The 24,708-nt window shown below is 35.9% G+C and overlaps 1 protein-coding gene across 1 annotated transcript in view; it reads left to right on the plus strand.

Annotated features, from left to right (window-relative positions):
• TRMT11 (tRNA methyltransferase 11 homolog) overlaps window positions 1-22,731 on the plus strand; it is a 47,361-nt gene extending 24,630 nt beyond the window's left edge. Inside the window, exons 9-13 of the mRNA XM_019729477.2 lie at window positions 814-978; window positions 2,302-2,374; window positions 2,500-2,631; window positions 6,951-7,071; window positions 22,180-22,731. Coding sequence (XP_019585036.2) covers window positions 814-978; window positions 2,302-2,374; window positions 2,500-2,631; window positions 6,951-7,071; window positions 22,180-22,311 — 623 coding nt within the window. The 3' untranslated portion in view covers window positions 22,312-22,731. The remainder of the gene's footprint in view (window positions 1-813; window positions 979-2,301; window positions 2,375-2,499; window positions 2,632-6,950; window positions 7,072-22,179) is intronic.
• The last annotated feature ends 1,977 nt before the right edge of the window (window positions 22,732-24,708 follow it).

The raw sequence follows: 24,708 nt of genomic DNA on the forward strand, positions 1-24,708 counted from the left end.
GATCATAATACAGAAGAGTGTATAAAAATAGAATAATTATAGTACAAACACTTATGTAACTACCAGTAGGTTAATAATGTCATTCATCCTTATGATCTAACTTGTTTATATACTGCTGTCTCCCAAGTGTATATATTGTGGCCTCTAACTATCTGCTGAGTATCTTCTTTCTGAATGTTCTGTAGATCCCTCCCAAGCATGATTGATACATCTCAAATGAATCTCATCTTTTTTCCTAAGCTTGTTTTTCCTCTTAGTTTCTCCCATCTTAATTGATGGTGTCATCATCCACTTGGGTCTCCTAAACTAGAACTTTTGAACTTCTTCCTTTATCTCCTACTTTAACTGTTCATCTGTAATGTCTCCATTTTTGCCTCCCCTCTTCCTGGTCACAGCTCTTGCATTTCCCAAGTTAGCTCTCTTCTTTTTCTGTTTCCTTTATCTGATTCACCACTATTTCTACATGGGACTGTTTGCTGCTGGAGGAAAGGGACCATGTTCTATTCAACTCTGTATCTTATTGGTGTATGCTTTGAACTCAGTAAGGATTGAATGAGTGTTTTAAGGCAATTTTACTTGAAAGGCGACTGAACAATATCAGTTAAATGTCAGTACATTTTACTGTTCAAAATATATGTAATAAGTTGAAATAAAATATTTATTTGTAGAAATAAAATTAACATTTTAAATGAAAGCAAATTTTGAGTAAATGTAGGTCTAGATGAGTTAAGCGTTACTGTTAGCTAAGTAACAAGAAATAAGAATGCCTTGTTTAACTTAGTACGTCCTTTCTTCCTTTTTCTTTCTTTTCAGGAAAGGCTAGTAGGAAAAACCAGAAATGGAGAGGACCAGATGAAAACATTAGGGCAAATCTTCGTCAGTATGGTTTAGAGAAATATTACCTTGACGTCCTGGTTTCAGATGCATCTAAACCTTCCTGGAGGAAGGGCACATATTTTGATGCAATCATCACTGATCGTAAGTTTATTTTTAGATGAAAGTAGGAGTAGGATTAGTTTCCTAAAGTCGTTTACCTTTAAAGTACAGAATTTGTCAACACACACACGAAATGCCAACTTATACTAGTATTCCCCCTGCTTCCGACTTCTTCATAATGAGAAGGAAAAAATTATTAATATAGGGCAGGATACCAATTTAACTAAGTAATTAAGAATTTACTGTTTTGGTTTTTTAAACTATATATATTAACTTGTCATCCCTTTTTCTCTTCAGCTTATTTTTTGAGGCATATATTTGTTTTTATGTTTGTTTTATATTTGACTGTAATTGGTTATTAGTATACCCACTGGAGCCAAAATGTCATTTGCAATTATGGTATCAGATTTCAAACAAGAGAGTTTCAGATAACACATATTTCTTCACGTGTAAGCTTTTGTGTTTGTAGTGCCGGTTTTCACTGGCATCTCCTTTCTAGAGTTACAAGAAATTTGGGATTCTGTGAACCATTGGGCTTATGAACCCACTGAGATTCAGGAATGTGCATGAGAACTATTTTCTTATGCCTCGTGAGTTCTTGGGCCTTTTAGGCATCCTATCTAAGAACAGATCTGCCTTTTCTAAAGTATTTGGCAGTAAATCTGTAAATAGTGGCAAGTGTATCTGAACCTTTCCATCTCAGCCCACTTCAGTTCTTTGGTAACTTAGGTGGTTTCAAATATAACAAAAGAAAAATTGTCAAGGCATTGTAATGTCAGTGTGAATATACTTTATGAAAATTGGATGACTTTTTATTAACTACTTTATTATTTGCTCTCATTATATTTATATAAATTATGTAATTGTTTTTTCCCCTGATCGGTTGAGAGTAAATTGTATGGCCCTTTAGTCTTGTACTTCAACATGTATTCTTAAGAATTGGGGTAGTCTCTTTGATAGCCAAAGGACAGGTATCAATTTCAATAAATGAATACAATAGTTTGTCATCCAGTTTTGTCAATTGACCCAATAATATCTTTTAGAGCATATTTTCCTTTTTAATGTAGTATCCAGTCTAGTGTCAGGTTGCATTTAGTAATCATGTCTTTTAGGCATCTTTTAATTTGTAACACTTTCACAGTCTTTCTCCGTCTTTGACATTTTTGAAGAACACAATGGCCTGCCCACCCTTCCAATCTTTTAAATAAAACGTTCCTCGTGTTATGCATTCTCTGCTGGAATATTGCGTAGGTGACATGTATCTTTCTCAGAGTGTCACATCTGAAGGCACATGGTGTCCATCTGCCCCTCATTGGGGATTAGGTGACTTTTGACTATCTCTGTTACCTGTATTTTTCTGTCTAGCTCCATATGGTATCAGAGAATCTACAAGGAGGACTGGTTCACAGAAGGAAGTACCAAAGGGGATAGAAAAATGGTAAGTGAAAGTTAAATAGGATGTGTTACTGCTTTGAGAGGAAGCATGTTGCTTCTTTTTAATTAACTTAATTTAGCAGCCTTAAAGTTTTTCACTGATTTTGAAATTTTGTTTTCTTTGTCTAGTCCAGAAAGCCACGTTCCTGTTTCCTTGAGTTATCATTTGAGTGATATGTTTTTTGACCTACTAAACTTTGCAGCTGAGACCCTCGTATTAGGTGGAAGACTAGTCTATTGGCTACCAGTGTACACACCTGAGTATGTAATATTAAATACTTTTATTTTTAATTTCTTATGGTGTTTGTGTAGCTAGCATAATTTTTTCCCCATCTAATTATATTCAGGATAAATATCTTTGTATTTGATATTTATGATAGTCTTTGTTTACCTACATATGTGTATAAAAAAGACTCCCTTTCTCTGATTTACTGAATTGCTTTGACCTTTTTATTTTTCGTCAGAGGATGGTAAACTACTGCCTGTGGGCCAAATGTGGTTTTCAGCCTGTTTTTGTAAGGTGCTTGAGATAAGGAGGTTTTATATTTTTAAAGAGTTGTTAAAAAAAAAAAAAAGAATATGTGACAGAAACATACATGGCTCACTAAATCGAAAATATTTACTCTGGCCCTTTAGAGGAAAAATTTGCCAATCCCTGTTGTATGCCACACTTAGCTCAGTGACAAAGCTGTTCAGTGGGTGTTTCTCCAGGCACACACAGGTAATTTTTAACAACTTAACTGAGTGATTCATCTGTCTACTGCTAGCTAGCTTTAATATATATTGGCTATTATGATCACCTCAAATGCAATAAATCTTCCTTAAAAACTAACACCAAAATAAAAGCTATATATATATTTAAGTCCCTGATTCTGTTCAACATTATTGGTTTGGGTTTTATTATTCAGTAGTTATTATAAAGAGAGCTATGTACGTCAACACTGAAACACAGATGTCTTGAACCAGACTGAATCTTTAGATTGGAAAGATAGTATCAAGCTTAAAATTGAGCTATTTCTTCAATCTTTCATAGAAGTCTTTAAAAAAAATTTTAAGTTAGCTTGTCTAAGGCAAGACCCACTTTTACATAGAAATAAACAAATATGCTTTTCTCTGAAAATATTAATAAAACCCCACCTATCACTTTCCATACCAGCTACCTCAGATCTGGCAGGATGTTGAATTAAGTAAACATAGCACTGGAAATGAAGAAATCAATTAGCTAGCTATCTTTTTTTTTTAACTTTAGACAAGTTATTTCCCTTCTGGGGATTAATTTTCCTTATTTCTAAAATGAAGAGGTTAAATGAGATTGTCACTGGCAACAAAACATCACCCAGTGTTAAGGGATCTGGGCATGAATGTGTAGTCTTATCAGCTAATAAAACAAGTATGTGACTGAAGTTAGTCCAGGATGTTGTAATTTTCAATACATTGTGAAACAAACAAAACACAGCATAGCTTCCAGCTGTCATTATGAAAAGACAGACAACACTGTTCTAAAAGCTTTTTGTACAATTATGTATAGTGAATATAGGCTTTTAGTTCTAAAAATAAAAATTACATGTTATAATCAAGTTATTCTTTACACCCAAGATGTTTTGAGAAGTGTAAGACATAGTATATAGAAACAAAGTACTACCTAAAATCTTAGTCATTTGTGAAGAATTGTTAGAACTGATGATTGAAAAAGGATTTTCTCACTGTTTGGCAATTTAAACTGCAGTGAAGAAATTGGTACTCTACAAACTTCTACTGAGTGCAGCCGTTTGCCCAGGTTCCACACATCCACATAGTTGTTTTCTAATTGTCATTGCACACAGATCAGTTTCTTGAAGTGATTAGAGACTGTGTTGCTTTGTGAAAGATGTCCTTTAATAGAAATTCAACTGCTAGTACTCATAAAAATTATGACAAAGTGAAGAAGCTTAATAAAATGCCCCAAAGTAGATTTGGGGATAAAATCTAATTGTAATAAAATCAATTTGTGGTGGCATAGAGCAGTGAACAGAACATGTTTCTCATCTCTCATCTAGGTAAGAGTAAAAGTGATTCCTTAAACTGTTTTGAGTAAGTACTCCTATCAATGCAAAATCTGTTTCTTGAATTGGAGGTGAAACTCTAGGAACACTTCAAAATAGCCTGAGACATGATCATTCTCAGGAAAATAAGTTACTTTCAAAATTGATGCATGGAAAAGCTAGGGGGCCTAAATACACAGTTGGGTTTTTTTGTTTTTTTCCTGGCTTTCTAAAAAAAAAAAAAATAATTGAAATATAATTTGTATACCCTGAAAGTCACCCTTTTAAAGTGTACAACTCCATGGTTTTTAGTATATCCATAGAGTTATGCAACTATCACCAGTATTTAATTCCACAACATTTTTATCACTCCAAAAAGAAACCCTGTATGCATAAGCAATCATTACCACTCCTGTCCCTGGCAACCACTTACCTATCTCTGGATTTTCCTCTTCTGGCTGATTTAGGTTTTAAATAGATCCTTGGATTGTAAGGGATAGTTATAAAAATAGAATTAAGATAGGGTACTGTACTATCATAGTAGTCCAGGCATAGTACAGATTTATAGCTTCTATTTAACAATTTGCAAACAATCCATTGGTATGAAATGTATTAGTAAATATATAGCAGAGAATTTGTTAACTGCTATTTTTATTTTTTAGTATGGTATTTTGGGAGTATGCTGTTAAATTGATTGGCTCATTATTATAATAGAGTAGTGGTTAAAAACAAGTTTGTTAATGATACTGATGACCCAAATGATGTTTCTTCATGCTTAAATTCAAAGATCAAGTCAAACAAATAATCTAAAACATATAAATGTGTTTTCCTGCTGTTAAGCCAAATAAATGCTGGTGACTTAGTTTCAGCAGTTTAGCATCATTCATGTCACAAATGTTAATTAAAATTGTGTTGGTTTTGTACTTTTAGGTTTGGTTTATAAATTTGTTTTTCATTTTATATAAGGAATATAAGCGTAAGGAATTTATATCTAATTTATTTGTATATATTTAAGTAATATTTTAATAAAAATACTTTGTCAACTCCACCAGGAAAAGAAAGATTTTATTTTTTCCTTTAAAAAAGGGTGCATTACTGAGTTTGACAAATAGTTTCAGACACCTATAAACCCTGATATTTTGCAAGCTTAAGGTCAAGGCTCTATCTTCTCTCTTAGAACATTTTACTTTAATCTTTCAACCATCGTGTAGAATGTATTCCTTCATATCATAAATGCTTTGTATGAAGACTCCAAATTTGACTTCAACTAAATGTTACAGAACTATAACACATTCTGACACTATAGTAAACATTCGAGAATTATTAGATGAGGTGAGATTTGAAATGGTCATTCCTTGGAAAGCCCTAAGGAAGGAGCAGATGGCAGAGGATGATTTTAAGAGAATTCTCCCACTGATAGTAAAATGAAGTACATTATGAATGTGGCTTGGTAAGTGGGTGGTGAAGGTTTTGAGTGTGCGGTTGCGGCAATGACAGAGCGCTTGTGGGAGGTCAGAGAGACCTAGAGAAGTCAGTCAGAGAGCAGTGAAAACAATATTGATGCATTAGACCAGGCTGGCTGAGATGGAGTCTTGTACACCAAGTGCAGTCAGCATCTTTCCCATTCTGGGATCAGGGCTTTAACAGTTTCCATATAGTGTTTGACTGTCTAGAAAAGTATACAGATTTGCAAAGCAAAATAAAAAACTGGCAATCACAGTGTCCTAAATGGTACCCGTACCTAGTGAGCCCCGTCCCTACTGTTCTGCATTCTGCTCTATAGCTGTTTCCCCCATGTCTGTCATAGGATTTTTCTGCCACGATAGGTGCCGGCAACCTGTTAGATGTCAGGTTCTGAACCGCTGCAGCCTGACTGTGCAGTTCTAGGTGTCGTCCTCGCCATTCACACGGTACTTGTGCTGAACAGCAGCCGGTACCACTGCTCATCGTCCGGGCTTCATTGTAGTTCATGGTGAAGGTGACCAGAGGACTAATGTCATCTGTAGTATTCATTTTAGTGGTAGTTTATTTGAGTAATCTTAAACAATTTCAGCCCTGTATTTACAAAGATAATAGCGGTCTGAAGAGGCCAGTAAAATTTTGCAGGGGCACTTCATTTTGTAGGAGAAAGTATATGCTGTAGTGGATGTTACACTTTAGGAATTCATAAAAATCTCCAGATGAATCAGTCCCTCATGAATGTGAGGTTGTTGTAGGATGTATTCCTGTCTGTCTTATGTGCTCTTGTGGAATCCTCTAGTGTGGAATCGTCATCTTGTATTTTTGTGGTTTAAATGCTTGGCATTCTTCAATAAAACACACTGGTATTCTCTCCTTCTCATTGTATAGGTGAAAAACAAAATAAACGATTTTGGGGGGATGTGGTAATACTAAAATACTTTTTAAAAATCCAGACTGTTTATGGCTTATGTAAACAGCTAACATATATGAAAGAAAATGGTACAATATGTAGTGGGTGGCGGTCCCATAGCACCCTGGTTAAGCCCAAGGATGATTCTGGGTGGGTGTGTTCATGACAGTCCGTTGTTCTTTCTTTAGATACACTGAGGAGATGGTCCCCTGGCACCCTTGCCTGAAACTCATTAGCAACTGTGAGCAGAAGCTTTCCAGTCACACATCAAGGCGCTTGATAACAATGGAAAAGGTGAAGACATTTGAGGTAAATTATCCTAGTACTTTCAGATGAATTTTGGAAGGATCAGAAGTAGATTTTTCTAGTTTTCCTCTAATGGACTTTGGAACTGTTAATCCTTGATTTTTAAAAATGTATTGATGAATTCAGGAAGAGGCAGAAATTTAAGAGGTTTATGGCATTTGGTGGAGTTCAGAGGGTAGGAGTGGGATATAGATGTTGAATAAAAGAAGAGAAATAAAAGTTGACCAAACTTCTCAGACTTTATGTAACATACTTGTTGCTAACTCAGTTCTAAAACAGAACACTCTTAAATAACTGTTATCTAATTAGCAATCTACTAGTTACCATTTTTCTCCAAAAGCATAATCTATCTACTCGATTGCAACTTGAGTGCAGATTACACTGAAGAAAAAATGTGACTTCATATAAGGGAGAAAGTAATTTCTCCCCATCTGTCAGGGTCCAACACTTGTCTTTTCTCCTCTTGTCCTCCCGTCCTCTTGTCATCTCTCTCTCTCTCTCTCTCTCTCTCTCTCTCTCTCTCTCTCTCTTTCTTTTTCTCTCTCTTTCTTGTGCACATTTGTGCACACATACACATACACAATGCACTTAAGCTTGAGAAGAAAGAACAAAACAGTTATGTCAGGTCCAGATTAGAATCACTATGAATAATGACTCATAATGGAGCTTAATTAAGTACACAGAATGCTCTGTGGAGTCTGTATGTATCTGGATTGACAACCAAAGCCTTCCCAAATTCACTAGAAATTTGGGCGCGCGCCATCTTTGCTTTGGATCTGTAGGGTGAGCAGAAAAGGACAGGCTGTTACTACTGCCTGAGGATTTAGTGATGTGAGTGTCTTTTTCATGTGTCTTTTGGCTTTCTGTATGTGTTCTTTGGAAAAATATCTATTCATATCCTCTGCCCATTTTATAATCAGATTTTTTTTCTTTTGCTATTGAGTTGCATGTGTTCTTTATGTATTTTGGATATTAACTTCTTATCATATATACGTGACTTGGAAATAATTTTCTCTCGGTAGATGACCTTTTCATTTTGTCGATGATTTCCTTTGCTGTGCAGAAACTTTTTAGTTTAATATAGCCCCCTTTGTTTATTTTGCTTTTGTTGCTTTTGTTTTTGGAGTCAGATCCAAAAAATCATTGCCAAGACCTATGTCGTGAAGCTTACAGACTATGTTTTCTTCTAGGAGTTTTATGGCTGCAGGTCTTACATTTAAGTCTTTAATCCATTTTCAGTTAATTTTTGTGTATAGTATAAGATAGTAGTCTAGTTTCATTATTTTCATGTGGCCATGCAGTTTTCCCAACACCATTTATTGTGAAGATGCTGTCCTTTCCCCATTGTGTATCATTGCCCCCTTTGTTGTAAATTAATTGACCATGTTTGTGTGGGTTTATGTCTGGGCTCTCTATTCTGTTCAATTGATGTATTCGGATGTACCCGTTCTTATGCCAATACTGTACTGTTTTGATTAGCTATGTAATGTAGTAACATAGTTTGAAACCAGGGAGTCTGATGCCTCCAGCTTTGTTAAGATTGCTTTGCCCATTTGTGGTCTTTTTGGTTCCATACAAATTTTAGAATTGTGTGTTCTATTTCTGTGGAAAGTGCCATTGGAATTTTGATAGGGATTGTGCTGAATCTGTAGTATAGACATTTTAACGATATTAATTCTTCTAATCCATGAGCTTGGGATGGATCTCTTTTCATTATTTGTATCTTCTTCACTTTCATCAGTGTTTTATAATTTTGTGTACAGGTCTTGCACATTCTTGGTTAAATTCATTTCTCTGTATTTTATTCTTTTTGATGCAGTTGTAATTGGGATTGTTTTCTTAATTTCTCTTTCTGATGGTTCACTATTAGTGTATAGAAACACAACTGATTTTTTATTGATTTTGTATCCTGCAACTTTACTGAAATTTATTTATTAGTCCTAACAGTTTTTTGGTGGAGTCTTTAACGTTTTCTATGTATAATAAGTCATCTGCAAATAGTGACAGTTTTACTTCTTCCTTTCCAATTTGGATGCCTTTTATTTCTTGTTCTGGCATAATTGCTCTGCCTAGGACTTCCAATACAATGTTGGATAAAAGTGGCAAGAGTAGACATCCCTGCCTGTTCTTGATCTTAGAGGAAAAGCTTTTCAGCTATTCACCATTGAGTGCGATGTTATGATCCTTTGTATTTCTGTGGTATCAGTTATAATACTGATTTTATTTCACTGGCAAAATTAAGAGCCATTGTGGACAATTTCACATTTGCTTTCCCCTGAGTGTAATTTGTTTAAGAAAGTCGAGTATTTTTTTCCAGATTTATAATATTTATTTAAATAAACTTATTTGATACTCAGAAGAAGAAATAGAGAATTATCTAAAGATGCTTCTGAGAATTCTTCTACATAAAAATGGTAAAGGCACTCAACTTAGATATTTTTAAAGATATAAAGGTAGTATTCATTTTTGGTTGTCTTTTATCATATATTTGTCCTTTTAAATTGATTTAAAAAAACAAAACAGGAAAAAGTTTAATGCTCAAGTGATTTTTGAAATGGTCTTTATAAGATCAAATTTAATCAGTGAGTTTTAACTAGTATGGAGTTTACTATAACTGAAATTTCGGTCTTGTGAAATTCATGCTTGGTTTTTAATTAATTGCATCATTTCTACCTTCCTGTTTTTATGGAGGGAAGTATATTTAATTGCAGCAAGATCCCAGTCCTTTATAATGCAAGTGATGACATAAAATTGTCAAACAGTTCTCATACGTGTCTAACAAATTATCCTCAGGCTTGTTCAGCATTGTTGATTTTGGCAATAGAAGACTATTAATTTTAAATTTTTACATTTTTGTATACTGTATCTCTTCATTTCTGATTTGTCACTTGTTAGGTTTAACATCAATATAACTTTTGGCCCACTGGATAGGTTATTATAAAGTGTTCTCCCTTTCCTCGCTTTTTCTGTATCATGTTGCCTCTTTACCGAAACACATTTCTGCTTTTAAAATATACCAACATTAAAAGGCAAGTATTCTTGAGTGCCATACTACTAGTTTCTTTTTTTTTTTTTTTTTTAAGATTTTATTGGGGAAGGGGAACAGGACTTTATTGGGGAACAGTGTGTACTTCCAGGACTTTTTTCCAAGTCAAGTTGTTGTCCTTTTAATCTTAGTTGTGAAGGGCGCAGCTCAGCTCCAGGTCCAGTTGCCATTGCTAGTTGCAGGGGGCACAGCCCAAGGGAGTCGAACCGGCAACCTGGTGGTTGAGAGGATGTGCTCCAACCAACTGAGCCATCCGGGAGCTCAGTGGCAGCTCAGCTCAAGGTCCCGTGTTCAATTTTAGTTGCAGGGGGTGTTGCCCACCATCCCTTGCAGGGGTCGAGGAATTGAACTGGCAACCTTGTGGTTGAGAGGATGCGCTCCAACCAACTGAGCCATTTGGGAGGCAGCTCAGCTCAAGGTGCTGTGTTCAATCTTAGTTGCCGGGACTCCAGAAATTAAACTGGCAACCTTGTGGTTGAGAGCCCACTGGCCCATGTGGGAATCGAACCAGCAGCCTTCAGATTTAAGAGCACGGAGCTCTATCCGCCTGAGCCACCAGGCCGGTCACTACTAGTTTCTTGTTTCTTTTAAAGATAGTCTTTCCTCGTCACTTGTGGGTTCCATGGTAGAATGTGATTTGTTTCGCTCGAACTCATTTTTCCTATTGACACAACATGTAGCCGATGCTGCTGTATATAGTTATGGTCACAGTGGTTACTCCTTATGAAATTCATAGGAGAAAAATGCTGATGTCCAGAACAGATCAGAATTCTAGTGTAATAGTTATGTCTCTAGTGAAAGTCATCTAAAGCAATACTCTCAACCTTTTCTACCAATATACTTGGACAGACTAAAGAGTACCCAAAGTAGCCATTTTCAAGACTTCCTTGAAATCTCTTTTATACATTTATGCAACTTTTATTCTCTATCGTACTTGTTTAAACATAAAAAATTATTTTGAATTGCCACTGCACTAAACATGCCATCATGTGCCCTATTTATTTTGTGGTTGGTTTACCTGACATGTTACCTTATTCTCCTAGTGATTTGAGAAGTACTAAAATATAGGTAAGTTTAATTCTAGATATTACATGGACATTAATTTAGACTAAATTATAATATTGTGTAAATGAAGTTGTCGTTTTTTTATAGCTAGCAAGTATAGTTCAGATGATTTAAAATAGGGAATATTGGAAGGTCATAGTGGCAGGTGATGAAAGTTAATGTAATTTTTTATTTTGGACTGAATGAAAGAGTCTAGTAACATGAAGCTGATGAATGCTTCATTAATCGGAATGGAAGGTGGCCAAAACTAAGGAATTTGACTATAGTACTGAAAGATTTGAAGCTGTGGAGGGAGAAAGAACAATTAACATTATAACAACATGTTTTAAATGATGATGGGAGAGAAGAGACACTGAGGTCACTTGTTTGAGAAAATGACTTATTGGTGGCTTGAGGTGGAAGAAATTAGAAATTAGCCTTTGTGCTAAGTAGTTTATATGTTGGACTGATAGTAATGTTGCTAATCCTAAACTGGGGTGTTTGCTGACGTAATTGCTTGTACCTGCTTCCATTGTGCATTATCTTTTCTCAGAATTAAGGTTGGTAGTTGTTTTTTCCTTTGGCATCTATTTGAATTAAAGCTGGTTCCTTCTGGTTGACTTTTCTTTCTGAAATATTTTCGTTTTTTGCATATCCCTTTCAAGATGGTGGCTATTTTTCTCGTGATTACAGCTATGAAAGATTGGAGATTAGGTATGAAGTATTTCAATCATATAACATGCCTGATGGAAAACAGATGCTACTTCATTTATCAGTGAGAAAAATAAGACAGGGTGACACTAAGTAAGAACATGGTGATTGGCTATGAACTCAGTCTAGATCTTAATATAATACAGTATTCATTGCCATCAAAGTGTGTGTGTGTGTGTGTGTGTAGTAGAGAGAACCTTTTTAAAAATTATTTTGCAAGACAAATCAGAAGGAAACTACTTGCATTATCTAAATTATAAATTGAGGTGTTTCAAAAAGGCTTATGACAACATAGAAGCCTGGCGATGTTGCATGAATTCAGTTTTAGGGATCATATCATCTACTTCTGAATGAATTGATTTTGCGATTAATGTTACTTTTCCTTGAATTTAAATCTTAGAGGGTTATCATGTCGCTTTTTCTTTTATACTTCTGCAACTAAATGATTTTGCCAAAGTGGATTTTCTGTTAAGTTAATGTTATCATAATAATTTAAATTATTGCTTCTGGTAAACCAAGAAAAAACAATAGTCTACCCCTACCCACTCCAGGAAGGCAATCAGTTAAGATATCTATGTCCTTCTACTTGGTGCTATTTTGATATGACTCTTTTGTTTGTAGGAAAAAGCAGTTCTCTGAAGGCAGAGAGAGCATCTGTCTTTATGCTACAGCTCTGATGCTCGTATTTGCAAGCTACGACAGTATTAATATATTGATATCATAGACTCTCAGGCAGAGGTCAGTTGCAAAATATAAAGTATGATCCAGAGGTTCAGTGTATGAATGGTTTAGAGAAATAGGAAGTTTATGTGTAGAGTCAGCATAATCCTCTGGAGCTTCTTTTATGATTCTCGACTGACAAATTTTCCATTTTGTATTTTTTTGTATATTTTCTCATGTATCGTGGTTATTAAACTTAGAATTATCTTTTTAGTGTTTTTCAAATTCAAGTATGAACTTGTGTCTTCTTCCCACTCCATGACCCATCCAACCCTCAGATTTTAACAAGTATTTTTTTGTACAAAACGCAAGTGTACAGTTTAATGAATAATTATAAAGTGAACATCTATGTAACCACCACCAAGGTCAAGATTACAGAGTAATGCAGCACCCTAGAAGCACCCCCTTTTGTGGCTATTTCTGATCATAAACACTTCCCTTTGCAGGTATAACCACAAGTCTGACTTTTATGGTAATCACTTTCTTGCTTTCCTTTGTAACATTATCACTACTGAATTCATCCTAAGCAAAATGATTTTGTGTGTTTTTGATCTTGATGTAAATGTACGTGTATTTTATCATTTTTTCTTTTAATGGATTGTCACAGTTTACCTAGGACATGAATCGTCTCCAAGTTAAAGTGAGAGAGTATGTATGTGCATGCTGGTACATGCATGTTTTGGTCTATTACTCATCCTTTGTTACTTAGGGTAAGAACAATTCTTCTTAAATTGTAGATGTAGTAACTAATAAGTTGTCCTTGCATTTTTATTTGGTGTGCTGGCCCTCTATTCTTTTAATATTTGAGGTTAAGTTTTGAATTTTATAAATTACAGATTTTAGTGGAGAGCATGTAGAAAGTACTCAGTGCTCCATATTATCATGATAGCATGAATATCCATCATATTCTTTTTACAATTAGAAAGAAATTGTGCTGAGTGCCAGATGTCAAAGTTCAATTATTAAATGTCACTCATTTTCAGAACTCTAGACAAGATTTTAATATATATTAAAATATTTTCATAGGGTCTAGATAACTTAGTATCTTGCTGAGCAATGGAGTTTTTTTAAAAATACAGGCTATATGTAAATACTTAATTTAGAGATGAAGATTTTCAACCTTACTTTGTTCCCGTTAAGAATAATGCTGGGTTTTTCTTAATAGTGTTGGGTGCCAGACTTTTGACCTGCTTGTCCTTGGTTTGAAAGTGGCCTAGTGCTGTTTATAGTTGTATAACTTTAGCACAAGTGGTTTCTATAGCTACTGTCCAGTACCAGATGGAGAATAGTGGGAAGCTTTGATAAGGGGAGCAGGATTTTTAAACAAAAGCCGGACATAGGTAATTACCCTGAAGCTGAACTGCGGCCCATTATATTCACCATTCATTTACATTTCATTTCACTCTCTGCTGATTACAGGAAAGAAAATCTACCCAGTTTTTCTCTTCCATCTCTTTGCCTTCTTCCTCTCACCTTATTTAAGAATGTATATCATAGCTTTACTGTTTGATGAATCCAAAAGTCTTTGTTGACAAAATTAGATGAGCATCACCAGTTTGGCGGTTTTCACTGTGATGACAGCATCATTGGTTTTCACTTATCATAGAATAAGTTTCTTAAGCCATTTGTATTCAAGTGTTTGCAATGAAACTGCTATTTTATATAAACTACTGTCACTTTGAGAATATAAATGACTTAAGGTTAATACTAGTGAGGTAGAAGAAATCATTATCTCATTATCAGGAACTGTCAGTAAGTAAAAGGACAGCTGCAACCTGACCTATAATTAAAATAGAAGCCATTTGGTTTTCTTCTGAATGGTTTTCAACTTCATCCCTAAAGTAACACCTTTCTGGGGAAAGTTTTTTGTTGTTTTTAAACAGTAATTGTATAAATTGATGATTATCCTTAGATGTTTTCACTTAAGTTTTGGGGAATTTTATAAAAGTAACTCTTTTGGCACTAAAGGGACACTGAGAGAGCATTTTGGCCTTAGTCAAATTGTGGGTAGTGAGTGGTGGATCCAGTTTGTAGTACGTGATAGAGTGCGGGCAAGGATGTTGAGGAAATTCATACTTGATTACTCCTTTTTTCTCTGTAAAGGATGTAAGTTTTTGCTGAGAGAATAAACAAGTATTCATGTAAAGTCTTGAGGACAGGCACAATTTTGGACAAGGTGCTATGAGAAATGAGCTAGTCTTTTAATGATTCTTACATTCATGTATTTTTCATATTTTGGTATGTTTTCTTTCCCTGGCTTTGTTACATGTTCCCTGAGGGGAAAGCCATGGTTTTCATCACTCAGCATGTATTTGTGGGACTATTTGTGTGAGGTGTTGAGACTAAACAGACTAATAAGGTATAGTTCTTATGCTTAGAGAACTTGCACAGTGGAAGAAATGGTCGCCCGACCATTCCAACATACATATAGTGATCTGTGCAAGGTGCCACATGAACACCAGAGAACAACTGCCCAAGAAGATGGTGCTTGAGTCAAGAGAGGAAGCCAACATTTTAAGCAAAAGGTGCAGAAACTGAGCAGGGTTGTGGTCCATTCAGGGACTCTTAGACATTTTAGTGCGACTGAAATATGAAGTATTTGGGAGAGGAATGGTTGGGGATGAAGTGGAAAACCAAAGGGATGCCTGGTGTTGAAGGTCTTTACATTCCAGAGTTTCAAGTTTATCCTATTGGTGATGGCAAGCCCATGAGGGATGTTAGTTAGAAGAATGGTACACGTTTTGAGAAGGTCATCTGGGCTTTCATATACAGGCAGATTTGAGTCGTGGAAAGATAACCTGTGGTACCATGTTGAGGCCCCTGGCATAGTCATGCAAAGAAGATGAGGCTGTAAACTAAGAAAGGTAGGATTGGAGATTGTAGAGGAGATAATAGAATTGAAAGTTTTGGAGGGAGGTAGATGCGGCAGGACTTGATGACTGATGGAATAATTGGAGTGAGGGAGACAGGAGTTAAGGATAACTTTCAGAAATCTGGCTTGGGATAACTGAATGGATGGTAGTTTTGCATATATTATTACCCTCCCCCCGCCCGCTGAAGGACATGGTGCAGTGTTGCTATCCTGGGCTACTGCAGTCGTCTTCCAACTGGTTTCCTTGCTTCTCAATTTATCCTATCATTGTATTTCTATACAGTAGCCAAAGTACCTTTGAGAATGTAAATAAATAATGAAGCGCCTCTGCTTAAAAGTCATCAATGACTTTCTGCAGAATTTAGGATAAAATTCAAAATCCTTCAGATACCTTCAGACCAGCCTGACCTGCTCTTGGCCTGTCTCTCCAATTTCATTTTGTGCCATCTTCCCTTTTGTTTACCAAGCCTTGGCCACACTGGCCTACTTTCAATTCCCAGAATGATCTTACTTCTTTCTAAACTCAGAGTCTTCTCACATTGTGTTTCCTCTCTTCGTTTTCCTAGAATGTTTTCTTATCCTCTCTTTCTATGAGAAAGTTTAATCCATCCTTTAGGTCTCAGACAATTGTCACTTCCTTAGGGAAGCCTTTTTTGTCCATTCTCTTCACTCCATGTAACTGTCTTCATATATTTTTATGGTACCCCTTTCTTCCCAGTGTTTAGTCACATTTTGCAAGTATATGTTTGGGTATATATTGTTTAATGTCTGTCTCCCACTGGTATATAAGCTCTGAATTCACAGACCTTGACTGTTTTGCTCACCACTCAATAAATGTTTATGAAATGTTTATGTTCAATGATTATTTTGGGTCCTTCTAGAATAAAAACAATCACGTTGAACAGTATTGAAATCTTCCATTTGAAGGAAGAGTAGGAACAGATAGTTATGGTAAGCTAAAAGTTTTCTGTTTGAAAGTTCACTGAGTTTTTCTCATTATCCTGACATTGCTCTTCAAAAATCAGTGTTACAAAAACATTCTAATCCCATGGTGCCTAGGCCTCATCTCTTATGAGAAGCAAACCAAAAAAGCAGCTGAATCACTATACTGTGGAAAATTATAACACCTTTCGTCTGTTTAAGGAGAAGATCATAAAGCATGGCTAATTTCTGGGAAAAGGCAGTAGTTAGAAGGATAGTTTTACCTAAGTGGAGTTGTCAATGAAGAATTGTCTTGAGTGGTCCGTGATGCTCAGTTTGGGAAACACTCCTACATGTTTATTTCTTACGGTATAATCCAGAGTGTCATTAATTCCATTTAAAGTGTCAGTTTTGAAAATGTTACTACAAAACATATAGTTTTGTTTCTTGAGAGTTTTTCCCCTTTAGTTTAAAATTTATTGTTAAAAGTGACTGAAGTACTTTCTTTTTCATGTCTTTTTTTTTTTGATGCTCTATTGTGATGTAGAGTTAGTTGTAAAAGTAATTAAGGAATAACTTGAATAGGGTCTAGTTTATGTACTCGCTCGTTTTCTAGAGAATAATTTGGAATTCTAGGGTGGACATAGATGACAATGATATTTTTTAGAGTCACCAAAGTGAATATGTATTTGTATATTTTCACATCATTCTTTTAAAAAAATGAAATAGTGTGAATAAATGCTGATGCTCCCTGGAAAACAGCCATCCTGGTTGTGTTGGTGCTCTGTGACTCTAGATGTTTACAGCAATGAGGACTCACAAACAGTGAGGGAAGCAGAGTGCGTGCTCCTAACTATCAGTTGTATGGTCAGCTCTGTTTTAAACTATCTTTATCCACATCAGGAAACACTATAAGGAAGAATTTATCTGCTTCAGCCAGCAGAGGGCAGTGTACACATAAAAGTCCACTACAATTCATAAGGCTTCCTTTGGTTTCTTTGGCAAGTGTGTTAGAATTCCTCGACTGGTTTATGTTTAGAATTAGCAGTACTGATAGGACAGGAAATTGGCTGGGTGGGACAGTGGTTAAAGGGGTTCTGTCTAAAAGTTTAGCTCTGAAATATGTGCTACCATAATGTTGCTATTTGGTGAGGAATGAGCTCTGAATGTCAAACTCCATTTTGGATGACTCATCTATCACGTGGCAAGTTAACTCTTTAATCATTGTTTTGATGTAATTTTTACTAAAAAAAAAGTGTGATGGAAAAAGCATGAGCTTGGAAGTCTGATCTAGACTGCAATTCTGGCTATGCTACTTACTAGCTGTGTGACTGGTGGTAGATTATTTAAACTCCTTCAGACTCCCTTTCCTTATCTGCGAAATTTAGATAATAATCTGTGAAAATATGCAGAAAATTTAATAATGGACTTATATAAAACACACCGTTGTAAATATATCTTAGTTGCTTTCTTGAATCAGAACTTGTATATTACTTGTTATATTTACAATTTCTGTTTGTCTTACAAGGTTAAGTGATAGTTCCAAAAGCTGTATATTTCCATTATGTAGCCATCTGTAGCCAGCACACATTTTACTATAGAAACTCTTAATTTCTACTCATAAAAAAGATGATAAACAATAGACATTGTAACACTCAATATTTTATTCATATCTCTTTACTACCATGTTCCAAAATTTAACCAGTAGTTACAAAATTTGGGAAAGGTGGTCTGTAATCGTCCATTGCCATGGTTTTCTCTTGGCATTTTCTAATTCTTTGTGTGTTATTTTCCACGAAGTGTTTCTTGCTTACTGCCATATCCTGGTAGACAGATTTGGAAGTGTTAAAGAAACCAGAAGTCAAATACCAGGACAAGCTTGAGTTTGAGGAACCTCAAGGGTTGCGTCGCTTGAGGATAGTCTTGTGCTTTTAAGTAAACACTTTATCCTTCAAGATACTGAGTTGAAAAAAAAATCTGCAGATATTCTTGCTTGAGATGGGCACGGAATGCAAACAGAGAAAGAGGCATGAAAAGGTGATGAAAAATATGTAGAGTTGAATATCATCATCTCAAGTGTGAGCCCTGGTAAACTAAACTAAAGATAGGATGAAAGAGAAAGGAAAAAAATATTGAGTGTGTCACTTTCGTCAGCATTGAGGTAACATAAATTCTGAGTATTGCAAATAGTATATTTCATATGGACAAGTGTATATCTGAAGTTTGTGTCGTTATAGGTAGATGATATTTACATGTATGGTATATATGTAGTAATATGTGGTAGACCGTAGATATACTGTTTCCTGTGCAACATTTTATGAACTATTTCTTTTCCACTTAAATGAAAATGGTAACCAAAGTTCCTGGCGTGTCTGCTTACCCTGAAGCAGGACTTATGCTGCTAGGTAATAGAATGGCTCTTGCAGGATTTGGAGCTTTTGGGTTCTCCGGGAGTTTTTTTTTAAATAAATGTCTTATTTCACAATCGGGGCATTCAGTCTTATAGGAGGAGGTGTTCCAGCATAGGACTCAAATACATACCTCACACTGACTCTTCTCTACTCCATAAAAGATGCAGAAAATAGGATTTTCCCCCCCAAGAGGTTACATTTCTAAGGTTAATAGTCTTTCCAATTTTCCTAGTAAGCATGTATATTTCTCTGCCACTGGATCCCTGTAGCACTCAACACATAGTCTGTTAGGGGCTTATTTTGCTTTTTTTATTCTGAGGTCATCTTGAGGTCTAAACTAGTCAGGGAAAGACTGTCATAGGTAGTATATGTTTTCTAGATAACCATTAATTATTATAGATTTTAATCATTACTTTGGGTTTTCCAGGTCTCTGACTCTGATCTTTATATTCTCTGTTCTTTATCACCATTTGCACTATTTACATCCTCCTGGTCAAAGACAAGCTGTTTTGTTAAGCTCTCTCTTTGGTCCAAGAGGGAGCCTACCTCCTGTTGTGCTTCAGCTATTGTCTCTTGCTTCCTCCAGTGAGCTGCATATTCGGCAACTTAGGCTGCCTGGGCGCAGGAGCAGCTGAGCCTGGGCCAGCCCCCGGCAGCCCCGGCTCTCTTACCAGGCCTCTGCCTTCTAAGCTTGCACACTGCAGTCACGTATTTCTGTCCTGTTTTATCTTCCTCACCCTGCAGCTCCAGGACATTCCCTGAAGCAGTCTGTAGTACATTTATTTGCAGAGGTGATTTTGCATGGCCTAGAGGAGTCACGGGGTGAAGAGAGGACGGAGGGCAAAGCTGGGAAGGATCTCATTGCCTGGCCGTGTGCTGATCCCTCTTGGACAGGAGAGCAAAGTGAGAGGACATTCAGCAAACTGATGTGCGATTGAATCTAACTTCCAAACTTGCGGGGAAAGCCTCAGAATTAGGGAAAGTTTGAACCCATTTGGATTTTAGCCAGGAAAGCCTGCATATTCGACTTGCATTTTGATAGGTTGGGTTTGGTCTCAGTGTGGAGAATCGGCTGGAGAGGGAGCCACTGAAGGCAGGGCAACTGGTCATTTAGGGAAAAAGCAAGGAGTGCTGGGAAGACTTTAACTACGGGACTGGAGTTCTGTGTGAAGAGAAGTGGACTGAGGTATTTAGGACGCAGAATCTAAGATTTTAGGACTGACTGAAAGTGAAAAGGAAAGGGAGAGGGATTTGACCCAGGTCTCTGATTTTGATGACTAGGTGGAGAATGATGGAGAGAGCTGTGAGGAGAAGTAGCAGGAGAGATGCAGCATCTAAACCTAGCTTTTCAATATAACCAAGTGCAAACATTTCTTCCAGGATTAAATTAAGCTAATGCAGTTCAGGAAATGGACACATTTTCTAGTGATCTTATTCAATATAGGGAGATGGCATGACCCTTCCTTTCATATGATTCTTCAGTCAGACTTGATAAAAGTTGCACAATCTGAGGTTGCACGCTGAACACTGTTCTGTGTTGCTGCGGTCCCAGGTGCGGTCCTGAGACGTGGACCAGACTTCAGTCCTCTGCTGCAGTTGACTGTACTCCTAGGCTATTGGTATCCCTCAGGCATTCCTACGGCTCCTTAATCTCCTGGCATGAAAATTGTGTGTCATTAAAATATATCTTCTAGTTACTAGAACTAAGTTATTCGTACTGATCCACCTTGTTCCTTTCTGGGCAGGCAGTTCAGCAGTCAAAGCCCTGGTCCATCGCCTGTTTATTCCCAGAGATACTCCTGATTCTTGAGTTGGGGAAAAATTTAGTTCTTTTGGGGAAAACCTCATGTAGTTAAGCGTATAGTCTCCGGGGGTCAAGTATACTGGTGTTCAAATGCTAGCTGTGTAGCACTTACCAGCTGTTATTTTGGGCCTGTACTCTTAGAAAATTCATCATCTATAATTGGTGATAATAGTGTACTTACCTCTTACAGCTGATTTGTTTGTATTAGATAGTGCATACATAAAGCATTTAGTATAGTTTTTGATCCATAATAAATACCCAGTAAATAATGCCTTTCATTTGGTGTTCTTTAATTGTATAGCTTACAGATTGACCAGATAGAATTTATCTTTGATCTTTTGGGGATTAAATAGCCTGAAGTTAATAACCATTGGCATGTTTTCATGTGTTTGGAAGAAATTGGAGCTATAATATACTTAGTGCCATAAAATTTAAGTAGCCACCTATTTTTTTTTATTTTTTTTTTTTATGATTCAGGAAATCTGGGCATATTTAATAATTTGACTTTTGTGTGATTTAAAAAACATTCTATGGCAGATAGTTTCTGAATAAACAAGTCAGCCAACATAATGTTATTTTGGCTATACTTGGGCTTTTATTAATGTTAGACATGAGGGAAAGGATATACATCTCATAGGAATACAGAAAAATGTAAAAATATTTTGAGTGTTATTATGTTCCAGATATGTTTGTAGATACCATTTTGATACTGAAGCCAGGATAAAAAAATTAGGCTTCGTATTTTCTCATCGTGTCTCCACACTTATTCTCAAAATCACATTAATCCACATGCAATTGAATGTAAATTTAGAGACGTAAATGAGAAATAAGATATTATTTCTAATGAGATTCTTTTCCTTGGTTTGATATGGCTAGTGAAATTGAATGAGAGGTTGATGTTTCAATGTTTTTCTCTCAGTCTTCTAAGCTTGAAAATGTGATATTCTAAAGCGGATTGATATTTCCTCTTCCAAATGTCAGTCTGAGCACCGGTTTTTACCTGTCTCTGAAGTCTGAAAGTGGGGAAGTCATTTGTTTTGCCTGTACTCTCATCTGCTGAGGTAACTTTAAGTTACCAGGTATAGTCTATTTCTTCAACTGAATGTGGATATACCTGCAAACAGTTTGATTTATCTGTATGATATTATACAAATGCAATAATATGTTGTCATATACCTTTGAAGTAGAAGGTTTCTTATTGGATAATTATAGATGATTTCAGTTTGTGCTGAACTTGGAATCAGAAGATGCATGTAGTTGTCTTCACTTGTGTTGCCTGGGATGGTTCTCTTTGCCCTTTCTGGGCCTCTCTTTTCTCAGTAAAAGTATTTGTCCTCTCTGTCCAGAGGATTGTGTGAATCAAATGAGGTGAAGTAGGTGAAAACACTTTGGATGCTTAAGCAAGATACAGGTATAAAGTGGTGATATATTTTTAACTCAGGTAATAAAGAAAAAAAGATATGCACCAGAGAGTGACATTTTGCTTGAAGTAAATGAGTGCTTTGGTTGCATGCTATAAACTAAAGAAAATAACTCAAAACTCTTTCTTTCTTCTTTTTTTTGGTATTTTCCAACCAACCAGAACCGGGACCAGTATTCACATCTGCTAAGTGATCAATTTCTGCCATACCAAGGTCATAATTCCTTCCGTGAGAAATATTTCAGTGGGGTAACAAAAAGAATTGCCAAGGAAGAAAAATCTAGCCAGGAGTGAAAATTAAGATTTTGACAATGGAGAAAGAATAAAGATTTGATATAAAAGACATCTGGATGTAAACTTTCGTGTATGATACAGAAAACATGTACTGTTTTAAATAATTTTATATAACAAAATAAATGCTACAAAGCAAATTGAACAGTTCTTTTAAAATTAGCTTTGTTTTATAGACTACTTTTGAACCTTATTTAATTTATATTTGTACTTTCAAGTATCATGGAAATTAAAAACAGTTATATTTTTGGTAATTAATTACAAAGGGAACTAGCATTGTTGACTTTTTAAACAAATATCTACCGGATATATTATAGGCAGTTAATAGTGAATTTATTCCTTTAGGTAGATTTGTTTCCTTTGGTTTTTGATTGTAATTGATTTACATTGTCATTAATAAAGCTTACTCTGAGGATTCCTAAATTTGTGTAGTATTCAGTGCTTTTCAGGGGGAATGTGATTAGGGAAATGAATTTTTTATTTACAAATGCCAGACAAGTAAGTAATAACAATGATAATGGTGATGATGAGAAAGGCTAGGACCTGACAACCTAAAAAGCTTCCAAACTCCTTGAGGCCTGTCCACATCTGAAGCTCGTCTGTACCTTGGATTTGCTCCTGCATTCCTAAACCTTGACTGTTGGTCAAGTTAACTACCCACAATTTTTGGTTTAGAAAGTAACTGATAGTTAAAAGCAGTAACAACAACACAAATCCTTGATGGTTTCCTAATGGTATTAAGCCTAATCAGAGCTCTTTGAAATAGAAGCTATATTTTTCTTGACGGAGAAACTTTGCTGAGTCCACATTGTGTCCATCATGAAAATATCTTGTTTGAAAACCACCGCACCCATTACTTCAGGATGCTAATAGCTTTCCTGCTCTTGGTGGTCAAGTGTACCTCAGCAGGCGGCAATAAACGAATCCCCTCCCTCTAACCAGAGCCTATTTTTATTTATGTCATTATCATTATTTTGCTGTTACCACTGGCTTTTATTGACTCACAACTCGAATGCGCATGGTTTAGGACCTCCAAAAGACCGACACTACCCAAGCAGAGAGGCCATCTGCGTAGTTCTCTCTCCTTTTCTTGTCTTGCAGCTCTGAATTTCAGCAACATATCTCAAACATTTTAGTGATTGTTTGAGTTTCTGGATGTGATTTGTGCTGCAGTGGAGACAATCTAAAAGTATTCAAGGGTTATTTATTTTCAGTATTTCTGTTATAAACCATCTTATTTAAAATTGTTTTGAGGTTATATGGGGAATGAGTTTGAGCTGACTAAATTTGGAGTTAGAGATTTTAGCCTTGTGCCATTTTTCGGTTGTCACAAAAATTAGTCCAAGTAGTTCAGGAAACATTACAATATTAATTTTAGTCACTTTGTCCTTAAAAGTTATCCAACATTAAAAAAAATAATTCAAATTATTTCTTATTACCACTAAATGAGGTCTTCTAATTTTTGCTGCTTCGTTATTATGAGCCTTATTTTCATACTTATCAGTAAGCTTGGTCTCCCATGCCTGGAATGTCACCAGGCTCAGAATGTGAATTTGTGTAGTTATTTTAAAGTTGGTACTCAACCAATTTTGATTTTAGAGTAGAGGTCTCAAGTCCTCTTATTATAAAAAGAGAGACTTTATTTTCTGGCATCAGGATATTATTTCTGCATAAGTTACAGCACATCATTTCCAGGGTTGCTTTGGTTTTATGTGTATTCTTCATGCATTTACCAGCAAGAATATTACCTCGCACAGTGCCTGCATTCTGGATAGTCCTTGTAGGAGGAATTTACACTATCATCTGGGAGTGAACCCTAGGTGGTCTGTGGGCTGGCCTATTTAATGTTTATAGTATGACAAAATCTATAATTTTCTTTCTGGCATATATTAAATATCCATAAAATCCAGACGGTTACCTTGGTGGTGTTTCATCAGAAGCAACCTCCTTCCTGTCATTCTGGTGGGGATTTTTTTGCTGTAATAGCTGAGAGGGAAAAGTGGAGTAGGTGGTCTTTGGTGTGTTTAGCCAAAGTGGCCAGCAGATTAAAAAAAGTTTGAAATCTACAAATTTCTCAGCCACTTCCTGCCTTGAGTGACCCAGGTTTGGGCCAGCTCACCACTAGCTTCCTCTGAGTAATTCTTTAAATACAAAGATTGAGCAATAAAACATTTTCAAACTGTTTAAACTCTGGGAGGTAAGTCAGTGTTACCAATATTTCCTTGTGGAGAAAACTCACTTAAAATTTGAGATTCTCTGCATATTAAGGCACAATGGTATTACATCTAAAAAGAAAATTCATGTTTGGTAGGAGAAAATAGAGTGTGAGTTAACATGCCAGATGCATTGTAGTGAATGTGTTTATATTATTGGATGAAAAATGTGCCTTAAAAGTTTGAG

Source organism: Rhinolophus sinicus, linkage group LG05, assembly GCF_036562045.2.
Source record: "Rhinolophus sinicus isolate RSC01 linkage group LG05, ASM3656204v1, whole genome shotgun sequence".
NCBI classification, from domain to species: domain Eukaryota; kingdom Metazoa; phylum Chordata; class Mammalia; order Chiroptera; family Rhinolophidae; genus Rhinolophus; species Rhinolophus sinicus.